Source organism: Electrona antarctica (assembly GCF_951216825.1).
Source record: "Electrona antarctica genome assembly, chromosome: 18".
Classification (NCBI taxonomy): domain Eukaryota; kingdom Metazoa; phylum Chordata; class Actinopteri; order Myctophiformes; family Myctophidae; genus Electrona; species Electrona antarctica.
The window spans coordinates 16,923,908-16,939,080 of record NC_136799.1 but is presented as its reverse complement, the minus strand read 5'-3'; the positions used below and the strand labels follow the sequence as shown (position 1 = coordinate 16,939,080).

The window sequence follows — 15,173 nt, the reverse complement described above, 5'->3', positions numbered from 1 at the left end:
GTACAAGTACACCCCCTGGACATGATGTACAAGTACACCCCCTGGACATGACGCTAGTATGTCACAGGGACTTACCCCCAATCCAACCCTTGATGCTGAGTGTCAAGCAGGGTGGCACTGGGTCCCATTTTTAGAGTCTTTTGTATGACCCGGCCGGGGATTGAACACCGACCTCCCAGTCTCAGAGCGGACACTCTAACCACAAGGCCACTGTGGTTGGAGTGTCTAGTACTGTGGTTGTGTATAAAGATGCAGTCAGAGTGTATGACATGCTGCATACATGACCAGGTCATCCAACTTTGAATAACTTTAGCATGTGGAACACATGGGCACAGCCCTTCGCAATGTCACAGTTTGAAGCCCCTTTCATGACCCGTGTGGCATCACTGGCATGTCATCTCCTGTCTCTGTGTACTGCTTTACTTCCCTTTTCTCTCCATCGATGCTGAACTAATCTTTAACAGACCTATAATGATGTGGCATCCATATATTTAGCTATAGACTGCAAGCCACTAGGTGTACAGTGCACTGTGGAGGTTGTGAACAAAGCCACAGTTAAGTTGTGATGCAGTGCTATACACTGAAAATCTGTATGGCTTCATCCTTGCATGTCTTGTCTATTTTTTATACCTTTATGCTCTAAGGCACTTTTGTCAACACTGGTTGTTTTTTAATGTGATTTATGAATAGAATTGACTTGACTGACAAACTGGCCGCTCTTCGGAGACGTGTTTGTTGTTTGCGAGTAGACCTTACTAGTTCAGAGATTGCAGATATTGCTTTGTGTTCTAGTATTCACACATTGTCTTTTGTTTGCCTATTTGCCTCAGCAGAGGTGAGAAAAATGGTTCCATTGTTCTCAGAACAGCACTTCAGTGTCCAGGAAGACTCTTTCATCTACTGTTGTTTGGAGACGTAAATGCCCGACATTCATTATTCATTGTATTATTCATTCACAAATTGTCACTGAATTAAACTTGGGTCTTATCAGACTTCCTCTGTGTGAGGAGATAATTCAGTAAGTTTATGTAAACCTTAGTAAAGTTATGTTCTTCACCTCTGCTGACATATTTTATGGCAGAAAACTAACTTTTACTTACTGTGTTTTGTTTTACCTGCAAACAGGACAACATCAAATTGGACCTTTTTAGATTGTGGCTGGGTTGCCTGTCCATGTAGTATTTTACCAGTGTCTGGCAGAGAAATATGAGAGTCGTTTACTTTACACCCTCTCCTTGTTCAAAAAGCATAGACTTCTCTCTCAGATTCTCTTTCACATGACTTGTGACATCAGCGTCATTGTGTCATCAGCCAGCATATGCTCACAAGAAAGACCCATGATGTTGCAAGCTCAAAAGGGTGCTCCATGTCTCTCTGAACCTACAAAGAGGGACATTTTCTTGCCACTTTTTAAATGAATGCAAATCTGTTTTGTTGACTTCAGCTACAGCTTTTCATGAAGTCAGTCATCTTTACTGATGTTCCCTGAGCCCTCTGTGTGCCTGCATCTGTCAACTACACTGACCAAAATCTTTTTCTCTCCTGCATTTGTTTCATGTTTCAGACGTACCGGCACCGGAGCAGCCAGAGCTGTTCCTGAAGAAGCTGCAGCAGTGCTGTACAGTGTTTGACTTCATGGACACGCTGTCAGACCTCAAGATGAAGGAGTACAAGCGCTCCACGCTCAACGAGCTGGTGGACTACGTCACTGTCAGCAGGGGCTACCTGACGGAGCAGGCCTACCCTGAGGTGGTCAAAATGGTATGACACACGCACGCGCTCGCACACACACACACACACACACACACCAGAGGATACGACCGGAGTGGAGTGGGGAATGGAGTGGGGGGATTTTGAATTGTGTGCTGAGCGGGTTTTAAAATACGTCAGAGCTTGTTTCGGCGTGAGGACCGCCCTCCGCTCCAAGCTACTCCGGTCGGGGGCCGTGCACCAGACATTGGAGCAGGCAGGGTCGCTGCAGACAGACAGAGAGACACGTGCTGCACAGCATGCTCTCCATACAACAGTGCTGTGTGTGTTTGCTCCGTGTTTCAGACACGCTGATACAAATACTTTAATGGTTTTTTTTGTGCTGTTGAGCGACGTATCTGAGCGGATCGCAGATCGCCCAGTACGCAAATGAATGTGAGCGAGTGGGGTGGGTGGGAATCAACACGAGTGAAATGCGCGAGCGGGACAAAGGCCGTCTGGAGTGAAGAGCTCATATGCTCTGACACACACACACACACACACACACTAAAATCTGTGCACAAATCCTCTGTTCATTTAACTTAGTAATAGTAACAAATGGACTTATAATCAAAGTTAATGATGACATGTGCATGTCTGCCATGTTGCTGACTCCATCGTAGCCTCACGGAACCATCTGGATATAGAAGGGCATAGCCCCTTTAAAGTCCTCTTAGTCACATATATATATATTTGAGAGGCCATTTGTATTATTATGAAATGTGAGAAACCGCCATGTTATCTGACTATAATTATGAACCTCTGTAAGATAATTAATTGCATGTAATAGACGTATCTGGGAAGTATTAGGTTGATAATGCAAATCATACTGTAATGGTGATAATCAAAGTGTTCTGTTCTTATATGGGTGTAAAAGGATAAAAGGATCAAGCCCGTCTGTCTGTCTCCCAGGTGTCTTACAACATATTCCGAACCCTTCCGCCCAGTGACAGCAACGAGTTTGACCCAGAGGAAGATGAACCCACACTTGAGGCCTCCTGGCCACACTTACAGGTAACCATTGCTGACAACGAGAGAGTGTGTGAATGCGTTCATGGTCAAACAATTTAATTTCTTTCGATTTATAACTTCTGATGAGCATATACCATCATTGTGTACTTTATTTCTTTATTTATCCACTTAAACTTAAACACTTATTTGCCAAATTTTGCTCACCTTTTATGGTGTGCCCTGAATTAGGGATGATGTGGTTCATGTGGTTAGCACATTGTATTGTCTTCATTAAACACGTAGATTAACCAAAATTAATGGTCAACATTATAAAATTAATTATTAGTTGTTAAACCCGGATCCATGGGTGTGTGAGTGAACGAATTAATTTGGTATCATTATATATCATCATATCATTGTTTGCGTGGGCCCCCATGAGGAATTGGACCTCCATGAGGATTATGAAAACTATTCATCCCTGCCCCAAGGCACTATAGTTTAAGTGTGTTGGTTTTAATATTACACTGAAGATTTAGACCTTAATTCTCCAGGCAGGGGTTCTTGACACCCAAAGGGGAAATGGGGTCCTATTTCTACCAATAATTAGGTTTTATATTGGTCAGCAAAGACTCGCCTTCCCTTTTTAAACACCCTACCTTGGAGGGTAATATCATGGTGGTTGTGGCGGTCCAGGCCTAGAGTCTAGAGTCGCCTTCTCTGTGTGTCTGCTGCCCGGCTTCCCTCCTCTGTGTGTCTGCTGCCCGGCTTCCCTCCTCTCCCTCCTCTGACTCCTCTGTGTGTCTGCTGCCCGGCTTCCCTCCTCTCCCTCCTCTGACTCCTTCTCTGTGTGTCTGCTGCCCGGCTTCCCTCCTCTCCCTCCTCTGACTCCTTCTCTGTGTGTCTGCTGCCCGGCTTCCCAGGACTTTAGAAATGAGATGCAAATCTCAAGGAGGAGCATCCTGGTAAAATCTTTACTTTTAATTTTTTTGCCTTTTCTCCATATTTTTTACACAGTTGTCATAATAACCTTTTGATGACCAACAACTCCCTTTTTTTACCTTGGCGGCCTTAATAAATAATCTCTTTTCTGTATCCTTTTCGTGACCTTTCACCCCCTGTGAAGTTGTCCTGTCCTCAGATCCAGCCATCACTGTCTCACCTGAGGAGGCTTTGAGGGCTGCTGTGTCTTCAACTGACACAACCTTTAGGCAAATTTCGCTCTTGGTTAAATTAATTAATTGGACATTAACCCATTTTGACCTGAGATCAGATTCTAAAAATGTCTTCTACATCCTGACAGTTTTCTGAAAAAGCTATGTTTCTATGTCAGTCGTTCTTCGATTGAAAGAAAATAGCAGACCTACTAGCTCGTAGCGCGCCACTCGGTGGCGCGGTATGAGCTTGTAGATCTGCTATTTTTCAATAGCTAAAGCATAACATAATGTTAACAACACCAAAAGGGGTTCCCGCCAAAAATGGGTTAATAGCCGTTTGTGTGTTATAGCATTGTGGCTCTTACTAGCCACACATTATGTTTACTGGACAACATCACTGATGCTACATAGTATTGCCACCACTGTTACCAGTTTGACACATACCAGACCACTGTTGGCAGTCTGACACACAGCTGTACAGTGTACAGAAATGCGTAATACACCCCTGTCCAATGTCATTTTAATGTCAACATTATTCAAAATGGTATCACCTCTCAATAGTTGCTTTACTCCTAAGTTGAGCTGTAGTAGGGTGATTGCTGTGTTCTTCGGATATTTATCATTCTGGAATGGTATTCTTTTGCCATGTCTCTGGAGACTGGGATTAATTTCGTCAGCACGTAATTTGGTATATTTTGGTGTTCACTGTTCAGTAGGTCATTCTATAACTTGATACAGTGGTCAGTGGTGTATTCACTTTTGTTGCATTGAATGTGTATTTGAGACCTATATTTACAATATAGTATTTCTAAAGTATTTGTTTTTCATTGAGATGTGGTACAATTTTGAATAATTTGGTATTGAAGTAATATTGCACAGTGGAGTACTCACTTCTGGTGCTACAAGATCTGCCTAAAGGCTTTCTTTCAACTTTACTCTCTTGGTCCGTCTTGGCCCCTTGTCTCCCTTTTTTTTGAGTGGTGCAAACCACTCCAACAACTGGCTTTGTACCCGTGTACCCGTGTTTGTTCGTACCAAAAAAACGAGCATGGTTGCTATGGTTAGTATGTGACGTCACTGACTAATGTACAGTAACTATAACAATAAATGTGTAGTTGCACCACTCAGTTCACACGGGTGTGATTTTTTCATTATTCTCACTCTATCTCCCTCCTCTACCCCCCCAACCCCTCCACCCCTCTCTCTCTCTCTCTCTCTCGTTGTAGCTGGTGTATGAGTTCTTCATACGGTTCTTGGAGAGTCAGGAATTCCAGCCCAGCATTGCCAAAAAGTACATAGACCAGAAATTTGTCCTACAGGTGGGTCAGCCATTTACTTCTATCACGTTGAGTCAAATATTAAATAACATACTGCAGCATTCACAATGTCACATTTGTTTTGGGTATTTTTCATCTAAATTGATTCTCTTCTCTCCTGTATGTTTTGCTCTCTTCTCTCCTCGTTCCCTCTCGGTCACTCTGCGTCTCTGTCAGCTGTTGGAGTTGTTCGACAGCGAGGATCCAAGGGAGAGGGACTATCTAAAGACAGTCTTACACAGAATCTACGGCAAATTCCTGGGACTGAGGGCTTTTATACGAAAACAGATAAATAATATTTTTCTACGGTAAGAGAACATCATCATTCTCCCCACACACACTGCCTTCTCATCTACACGTGCACACACACACACACACACACACACTGCCTTCTCTGATGGTTAAGTGGTTATCTAATGTACTCTCTCTCATAGTTTTGTTTATGAGACGGAGCACTTCAATGGGGTGGCAGAGCTGCTGGAGATCCTGGGAAGGTATGTGAGCTCATTGGATATCATTTCAAATATTAAGAAATATACTCTATATACATTGTTGACACTGTTGACAGGGAGTAATGTGCATTAACTAGGGATGTATTTATGTCGAGGACCCCCAAATTAATGGCTGCAGACCCCATCTGAAAATATTTTGTGCCATGGACCCCCATACAAGATTTTTGTTGCTAAAACATTTTTCAAGATTATTGTTAAACATCTGCATTACTTAATTAAGAAGTTTATATAATTAGGGAATAAGAATTGTAACTTTTTGTAGCTTTTTATTATCTCTCCTTTGTTATCTCTACCACATCACTACAGCATTTATGGAATTGTGGAGATACCGGTAATCTTATCCAACAATAACAAAATATGTTTTGGGTGTGAGAGGGTAAATCTCATCAAATGGTGGTCCGTGGCTCAAATGCCAACTAAATAATGGTCCTTGATTTGAAAGAGTTGAAAACCACTGGTCTAATGTGAATGTTTATGTGTTTGTGAATTAATTTATGTTCATATATTGTCTTTCTCTCAATATCCCCCTCTCTGTTTGTCTTTCATCTCCTGCCATTCTTCTCTCTGTCTCTCGCTCTCCCACCTTCGCTATCTGTCCCCCCCTTCTTTCCTTCTTCGCTCCCTCCCTCTCTCTTATTTTCTCCCGCTGTCTTCTCTCTCTCGCTCTCTCTCTCTCTCTCTCTCTCTCTCTCTCTGTTCCAGTATAATCAATGGTTTCGCTCTGCCGCTGAAAGCGGAGCATAAACAGTTTCTGGTCAAAGTGTTGATTCCCCTTCACACTGTCAGGAGCCTGTCTCTCTTCCACGCACAGGTAACACACCTGGGTGTATATGTATTTCTGTTTGTGCATTTGTTATTCATAACGTGTTTATATATTTTATAACATGAGTTTATAGTTTTCTTTTAGCACTCTTTGCTCAGAATACAAATCGTATGTATTGTGAGGCCACACAGTACAATCCTGAGTGCTAATTCAACAAGTTAACTGCCACCATGTGGCCATCATTGGTAGTTCGCTGTGCCAGCTGGAATTGGGCAGATTACAATTCATTCACTTGCATTTTCCCAGCTCGCAGACCTCCACTGTATGAAGTGGCTTATGTTAGCATTAGCACACAATGTTTATCTTTCACCAGAAGCGTTAATATTTCAATCGCGATGCGAACATCACAAATAAGATCCGAACGTCGGATTGATGATCATCACCATGGACTGTAGCGCTGTATTTTTCAGAGAAAAGAGCCAAAGAAAATCTTACGTTCTATGGGATGAGCGCGCCCGTTTCCTGGGCCTGGGGGTATGCAAGGCGTTGCCTAGCAACCGGGCCAGTGTTAAAAGTTGAGTTTCAGCGAAACCGTTTCATATCGATAAAGTACATTCATTGACGGAGAATTTCGACAAAGGCAGACAATGGTTGGATTTTAATTGAGGGAGCACAAATCATGTTTACATTTGTACTGTGTGTGTGTGTGTGTGTGTGTGTGTGTGTGTGTGTGTGTGTGTGTGTGTGTGTGTGTGTGTGTGTGTGTGTGTGTGTGTGTGTGTGTGTGTGTGTGTGTGTGTGTGTGTGTGTGTGTGTGTGTGTGTGTGTGTGTGTGTGTGTGTGTGTGTGTTAATGTAACCTCTATTCTGTCTCTTATTCACCTGCAGTTGGCGTATTGCATTGTACAGTTCCTAGAGAAAGACCCAGCACTAACAGAACCAGTAAGTGTTTACTATGGAAATACAGTTTCTGATGTGTAACTCGATTTGTATGGATTCTAGGCAGTTTCAGTCAGTCTTGTCAACAACCCCAGCGTCTCAATTCTGTGTATGTCATAATAGGTAGACAATAGAAATTCAGCAAAAATATCCATTCTACAGGCTTGCAAAGAGATTTATTGTAGAGGGGGAAAATGGAGGGGACCAAATACAGACCCCCTGTAACACTGTAACAGAAGCTGTTTAGATACAGTTCTGATAATCCCAGGCTCTGTCTTGTTCAGACCTAAACCGTCTCTGAACGGATGGTCTGCAACTCTGAATGAACTCACCCATCTCGTCTCTCCTCTCAGGTCATCAGAGGCTTACTGAAGTTCTGGCCAAAAACCTGCAGTCAAAAAGAGGTAAATCTGGTCCCAGCTGTAGTCCTTATACAGTATGTGCTGTTCTTTATTTTTGATGATTACATTCCACAATATTGTAAGAGTCCCTGCGCAAAAGTACAGGAGAGAAATGAATAGACCCTTTTATTGACATATGGTGCTTATTTGCAAACGTGCATAACTCTGAACAAGGACTGTTGAGAATGTTGGCATGCACAGTGTATGATCTGATAAATAGTGTTTATTTCAATACATTGATCTTCCTATGGATGGAATAGCATGCTTTAATTGATAACAAACCCAACAATAATGATTTAAGAAAGTGCAACTCAAGAGCCAGAGTTCATATACATATGTTGGTGTGTGTAATGACTCTCTTGTGGTCTTGTCCAGGTGATGTACCTTGGCGAACTGGAGGAGATCCTGGATGTCATTGAGCCCACACAGTTTGTAAAGATCCAGGAACCGCTCTTCAAACAGATCTCCAGATGTGTCTCCAGCCCTCACTTCCAGGTCAGGACTCAGCCTCACAAACTACAGCTTCAATTAACAAACTAAATGTTTGGTGGACCAACTACTTGTTTTGTGTACCACACGTTACTTTTCCTACCCTCGTTGTAAAAGCTTCAGTGTTCATTTAGAGTTCAATTAACACTGACGATGTCTCTGTACGATGTGGTCTAAACGGTATTACTACGGTGTATTGGTCTAAAAAGGGTACGACTATGGTGTACTGATTACCTGTTTGTGTGTGTGTGTGTAGGTGGCAGAGCGAGCTCTGTACTACTGGAACAATGAGTACATCATGAGTCTGATTGAGGAGAACTCCAGCGTTATCCTGCCCATCATGTTCTCCAGCCTGTACAGGATCTCCAAAGAGCACTGGAACCCGTGAGTACATTGATCACATGACGCCACTAAAGGCCTAAGTATACTTGCCGCATCCACGTAGCCACAAATGTACGTTAGCTTCTATCTATGACGTACATTTCGGCAACAGCTCATGTTCACACAGACATCGGCATGCTTCTCAAATTTAATGACATGCATACTTGATGGACATAGAGGTATGCTGACAGCATCAGCATGTGCGTTAGAGCAGAAACATGGATGGCCTGTTTGAGAAAGGGTTGTTTGAGGCTCCCTCTTTATAACTTCAATTACATTGAAAACCTATTTATTCACTGCATGCAGGACGAAGTGTATCTGTGACGCAGTTTCTTTTTACTCACACTTTTTTCTCTACACTATAGTGCACATTTGTAGACAGATACAAAATGGTATGTATATAAAGTAAACAGAACTGCGTGTGTGGTCTGTGGACCCTCAAGCAATCAATTAAGTACATATACAAGTATAATCAAGCCATAACAAACTGTCTATGATGAGTCCGGTAGAGCCAGAGGTAGAGCCAGTGTTTTTGTATCTTGTAAGTAGAAGATGGTACAGTATGTGACCATCGGTTAGTAGGACAGTTAGAACATAGAAGAGCTCTGGAACCATATGAACCGTCTCTCCTTCCCTCAAGGCACCGACGGGACTCTGCATGGCAGGGGCGACCTCCTCCCTGAGCCAATGGTGTCTTGACCTGGTCTAGGACAGGGGTTCTCAACCTTTTTTGACTGGGGATGCTTTGGCCATGTCTCGCGACCCCTTGCCCAAATTGACCGCTACAATAACCTTAACAATAGAGAAAATTGAGACGTATTTGACTCCTGAATATATAATGTTAATTAGTGCGAATTGTCAGTATATAAGTTCAATGACAGGGAATCCAGACACTCCATGATTGGTCCATTGCACTCTCTCTCTCTTGATGTTGGGAACAGTAGGTAAACTAGCTGAGGTGCTGATATTGTGGTTTCCTGTGCACAGGGCGATAGTGGCGCTGGTCTACAATGTACTGAAAGCCTTCATGGAGATGAACAGCACCCTGTTTGATGAACTCACGGCCACATACAAGTCAGACCGCCAACGGTAAGGACCCCTTTGCCTTGACAGGAGATGAATCTGTGCAAAACAGTGTTTTTGGCATCATCAAATTTTAGTTTTAGTCAGTCTCTTCAATTGTTTTTAATTTAGTTTCAGTCACATTTTAGTCACCTGGAATGTTTGTGTTAGTCTAGTTTTAGTCGACTAAATCTACAGTTGATTTAGTCGACTAAAATGTATTTTGGTGGGCGTTGATGCTGTCGTGATGGCTGTTTTTACACTCTCTGAAAAGAGCCGATCTACAAGCTCACAACGTGTGAGCTTGTAGAGCTGATATTTTCAGCATGCAACCAATTGTAAAATGACGTATAGTGGATCTCTTGTCCACTAGTCCTTATTTAGTTTTTATTTGTTGACAAAATTGTCAGTATATTTAGTCATCATAGCTTAGTTTTCATTTAGTTTCCATTTCATTTTTGTCAGTGAAAAAAGGTAGTCGAACATTTTTCGTCTTAGTTTTAGTCGACGAAATCAACACTGGTGCAAAATACTAGTATAATAGTACTATACTCATACCTGACACAATGTGACACATGCATATTCTCATACACACAGTCACACACGTGTGGTTCTTGCATGTGTGAGTGTGATTTTAACTACGTCATGATCTGTACAGCACTTTGGTCAATGAGTCATTTTAAGTGCGCTTTATACATTTTGGACTTTGATACACACCCTGACCCATACACTGTACGCGGTACATTTGGTTACACTTTGCACACTTAAAAATGGATAAATGAACACTAGAGATTTTACTGTGTACAGAAACATGCCCATTTAAATGGGCATGTGGGCACAGTCTGTCTAATGCATAGACTGTGATAAGGAGTTATTTACAGTCAAGGTACTATTAAAGGTTATCATGTCAAAGCCTGGATTGGTGTTATCAGCAGGTTCAGAGCAGTAGTACATAATGGTGTTTATGAGGGTGGTAAATATAGTTTTTGAACCACCGTCAATATTATCAGTCAATTTTGAACACTTTTCAAATGTGTGTAACATGCTGAATAATTAATGCATTGTTATCTTTTCCAAACAATCATCTTAGTTTTGTATATCAGGGCAATTCTCTTGGATTTATACAATATTATGTTCTGTTGTTTCAAGATTTTAATTTCATGGTGATCTAGCATTTTATATAGACACATAAAAGTGGTGTGCTCAGCTGCTCACATTCACATTCCTGACTCAATCACACACACTTATGTGCACTGTGGCTTGCTCACTCACGCTCATAGAATACATTCTGTGTGTGTGTGTGTGTGGTTCCCCAGTGAGAAGAAGAAGGAGAAAGAGCGAGAGGAGCTGTGGAAGAAGTTGGAGGACCTGGAGTTGAAGAGGGGCCTTAGGAGCGATGGGATCATCCCCACTTAACGAACCAAGCCCTCCCTCCCTTCCCCCTCCTCGCCTCCAACCTCCCATCCCTCTCGTCCCTCCCTCTATCCATCCATCCATCCATCTCTCCTTCACAAGCAGCCATGTCTGCCCCACCCCGGATTCGGGGAAAAAATGGAAAGAACCCCAATCCACACGTGAAAATGGCCATCGTGTTCTCCTCCTCCTTTGTGCTCTCCTCCCCTCTTCATCCTCAGTTGGTTGTTTGGTTTATTTTTGTTTTTTAAAAGAAATGTCCCCTTTTTTCTGTACTGTGCGACTTACTTTACGATAGCACTCACCACCTCTCTCTTCTCATCATTATTTCAACAGCACTGTAAATAACTGTTTTTTCTTTCATTTTTGTTTTGTTTTTCCCCTTAAGCTGATATTACTGCGAACGGAAAAACAAAAAATAAATAAGAAGAATAAAAAAAGAAAAAAAAGAAAAAGAAAAAAATAGAAAATGACTTGTGTGGGGGGGAGGGGGTTAATAAAAGACTCTGGACTTTCTCTCTCTTTCTCTCTAGGACATGAAAAACAAATCTTGAAAATGTATAGAAAATAATTGACGGCAAAAAAAGGAGATTTTTAAGTCCCGCCCCGAACCACTTGCCCTCCAAAATCAACACTGCTCCTCTATCTCCATCTCTCTCTCTCTCTCCCTCCCTCTCCAACTGTGGTGCATCATAACAAGTGCATCACAATTTGTATGCCCATATATGGGACATCCTGACTATGTGTAGTACCTGCACACCTCATCTTGGAGGTCTCTGTGGGAGACAAGGGAGACCCTCCCCCATCGCCTTGGGAGAAGAGGAAAGCCCCTCCCCGTCCCCAAGCTCCACAAGGACCACCCCCTGTCTCATCTTCTGCCTGTCTCCATGCTGAAGCGCCAATGGTAGTGCTGGACCCGGTGGCAGCGAGGAAGTCGAACTGAAGCGCCCATCTCTGTAGCCCCTCCTCTAAATGGACACCAAAGGCCCTGTTTGTACAGGAAGGGTCTCCATGCACACCTCAAGTGTTTGTCTCAGTGAGTGCGTCTACATGCACGTACGTTATCCAGTAGCATTCAGGATATTGACGTATTCTGTTTCCTGGACGAGTATAAATGTCCTATCCCCATTCATTAAGAGCCGGGATAAGATCATGTCGTAATTTTTGTTTGGGGTTTGTTTTCTGTTTAGAAATCTGACCATGATAGTTGACGCCCGGGCAGTTGCTTGTCACAAACTGTGCCCCCAGTTATTTTAGGATTTGTTTCTTATATATATATCATATATATATATACATACATACATAGGTGTATATATTTTGGATCAGGGGATACTGTATAAACATGTAGATGTCACCAATTTGACCCAAATTGAATCCAGGATATGTGCCACTATGGGGAATACTCCACAATGTAAAATCACACTACACAGTAAAATCCTTAGTATTTATTCAATGGAATACAATCCATATCCTTAAGGGTCCAGTTGTTTCCATTTGTACACTCTTTGTAGTTGACTAACACTGTGGTTTTTGTTGTGTAGTTTAACCACTTAAACCCTATATACTTAGGCCTTGTTCAGACTGCAGTCAAATCAGACCCCCCCCCCCTCAAATCTTTAGGACTGTCTACACTATTCATTTCAAGTATCACGTTTGTTTTTGTGTATTCAGACCGCACCAAAAAATAGATCTACAAGCTCAACGCTTTGCAATGTGACATGTTGTGAACTTCTATTTTTGGCGCGCAACCTAAGAATGTGGTTCAAATCTGACTAACAAAAAAATAAAAAGTTTCCATGTGGTTTTATTGCTGTTGAGACTTGTTGAAAAACAATCTGGGTAGGCCAAAGATCCCGTTTGGGCTGCCAGTATGAACATTGCCTTTGTTGACCGGAGTCCCCCAGGGGTCTATACTAGGCCCCCCTCCTTTTTCTCCCACTGTACACTAAATAATGTTGCCGAAAATAGGCAATCTACAAACGACACCTTGTGAGTTTGTAGATCTGCCGTTTTTGCAGAATGTTCACTCCAGAATAGGGACGCCAGGGTTCATGTGGTTTATTCTCCATCTTTCTCTTACGGTTTCTGTCTGTATTGTTTGTACACCTAGCTTTCCCTCCACACCCTCCATATGATGGACAGCTCTCGTCAGTCAACCTCTCCCCCACTGCCGCCTCCCCTCATACCTCCCCTGCCTTCCTACCACTCTACCGTACCACCAGGCAGGCCCCGCCCCCTCCCACCTGGGTATCAGTCTGGCACTGGTATCACCCCTTCCGGCCAAAAACCTGCAGACAAAAAAAAAAAAAGACAAAAACATTTGAATATAAAAAAAATAAAAAAAAGAATGAAAGAAGCAAGCTCTTCAGGAGGAACGCACCAAAAACAACAATGGAGAAACTTTCCTATTGTGAAATGGGAGCGCCACTCCCCTCCTCTCCCATCACGACTCTGCCAGCCTCCTCTCCTCTCCTGGCCGGAGTCCGTCGGTGCTCCTCACAGTATTACAACAATGACACAAAAAAAAAAGATGAAAAACCCTGTATATTGTTATTGAATGCAGTACACTGATAAAAACCTTGTATCTTGTAGTAATTTAGCCTATATTTTTGCTTAGGCAAAACAACATGGAGGAGTATCCAGTATGTACAAGTCAGAGGTATTAAGGAACAGACTTCCTGGTCTTTTGAAAATAGTGTTTTTCACAGCTTTATGTTCTTTTTCTCTCTCACACTCTTTCGCTTTTCCCCTCCTCTTGGTTTTATCTCGTTTATTTAGTTTTTGGACATTTTGATTACATTTTTTCAATCATGGGGTATATTATTTTTCCTTTTTTTTTGTTAGGGAGGGCAGGGGATGGGTGGGATGGAATGGATGGATTGGGGGATGAAGGGGAGGGAGGGAGAGAGGGAAAGGCATGGAGCAGAACTGATAGATTTTCTTTTCCTTTTCACCCGGTTTTTGGATATTTTGGACAGTCAATTTCTTCGATGTTGTTGACCCGGCCCCACTATCCCCACCTGACCCCCTTCGCTGAATTAATGTGTGCTTTAGAATGGCCCAGATGTAATATGATTTAAGAAGAAAAAAAAGGGTTGGAGAAATACAAATGTTTAATTATTTTAAAAAATAAAGAGATATTAAATTAAACCAGTTTTGTGATAAAGCCCAGATGCTGGATGGATTTATTTTAGGTTGACACTGATGCAGTGTGGATGCTCGCACATCCATTCATTTTTTCCCCCGTTCTATTTCTATTTCCGTTCTATTTCTTTTGCTTTGCTTTGAACAGAAGTTTACATTTCTGTTCAATGTCTACTGTTAACTTGAAAGTTGGGAGCAGTGTTGCTTGATGCCTCTTCTAGAGAAGATAAGCATTTCTCTGTCTTCCTGTACCTCACTTTCTCTCTGATATCCTCCACCACCACCCTCCTCTCAGTATCTTCTTCCTCTACTCGTTTCTGTGTATTCTGATTCGACTCAGTATACATTTATCATTACACTTGAAGCTGTACACATGGTGGTAAAAAGAAAAATCATGTGGATGGCGGATGCTTGGAAAGCCATTTTTACAACTGCATGTGTACTGCACAGAAAACCTTAGTCTACATATTATGGATATAAAGCTTCTTACATCATACATCTATACTGTTTAGAAATGTGACATTTACTCTTAGAGTAAACAGAAAAAAGAAATGATAGGATGGTAATTACGGGCATTGCCTTGGGCTGAGAAGTGTTCCGCTGTAATGCTGCTCCATCTATATTTTACTGCTGCATTTACTAATTAGTGGGCCAAGACTTAAAGTTGGTTGCAATATGTGAGATGTTCTGACAGGTGGACAAAAACTTTACATGAAGAATTTTTCATGATTTAGATTTTACTTTTCTTTAATTAGTGCTCAGTTGGTTGGATATGCAAACTCCACAGTTACAAATGAGGTTTCTCAGTGCTGAAAAATGTATGAACAAAAAACCTTCCTTTCTTTAGTTTGAGTTGAGACCAGATTTTTAACCTAAAATTACACAATGGCCGACATTCTC

The 15,173-nt window shown here is 42.0% G+C and overlaps 1 protein-coding gene across 6 annotated transcripts in view; it reads left to right on the top strand.

Annotated features, from left to right (window-relative positions):
- ppp2r5eb (protein phosphatase 2, regulatory subunit B', epsilon isoform b) overlaps positions 1-13,446 on the top strand; it is a 49,093-nt gene extending 35,647 nt beyond the window's left edge. For all 6 annotated transcript variants that reach the window (XM_079528725.1, XM_079528724.1, XM_079528723.1 and 3 more), the window contains 12 exons: positions 1,565-1,761; positions 2,662-2,763; positions 5,081-5,173; positions 5,348-5,478; positions 5,605-5,664; positions 6,385-6,493; positions 7,333-7,386; positions 7,737-7,787; positions 8,160-8,279; positions 8,530-8,657; positions 9,642-9,743; positions 11,033-13,446. In XM_079528725.1, the coding sequence (XP_079384851.1) occupies positions 1,565-1,761; positions 2,662-2,763; positions 5,081-5,173; positions 5,348-5,478; positions 5,605-5,664; positions 6,385-6,493; positions 7,333-7,386; positions 7,737-7,787; positions 8,160-8,279; positions 8,530-8,657; positions 9,642-9,743; positions 11,033-11,132 (1,247 nt within the window). In that variant the 3' untranslated portion in view covers positions 11,133-13,446. The remainder of the gene's footprint in view (positions 1-1,564; positions 1,762-2,661; positions 2,764-5,080; positions 5,174-5,347; positions 5,479-5,604; positions 5,665-6,384; positions 6,494-7,332; positions 7,387-7,736; positions 7,788-8,159; positions 8,280-8,529; positions 8,658-9,641; positions 9,744-11,032) is intronic.
- The last annotated feature ends 1,727 nt before the right edge of the window (positions 13,447-15,173 follow it).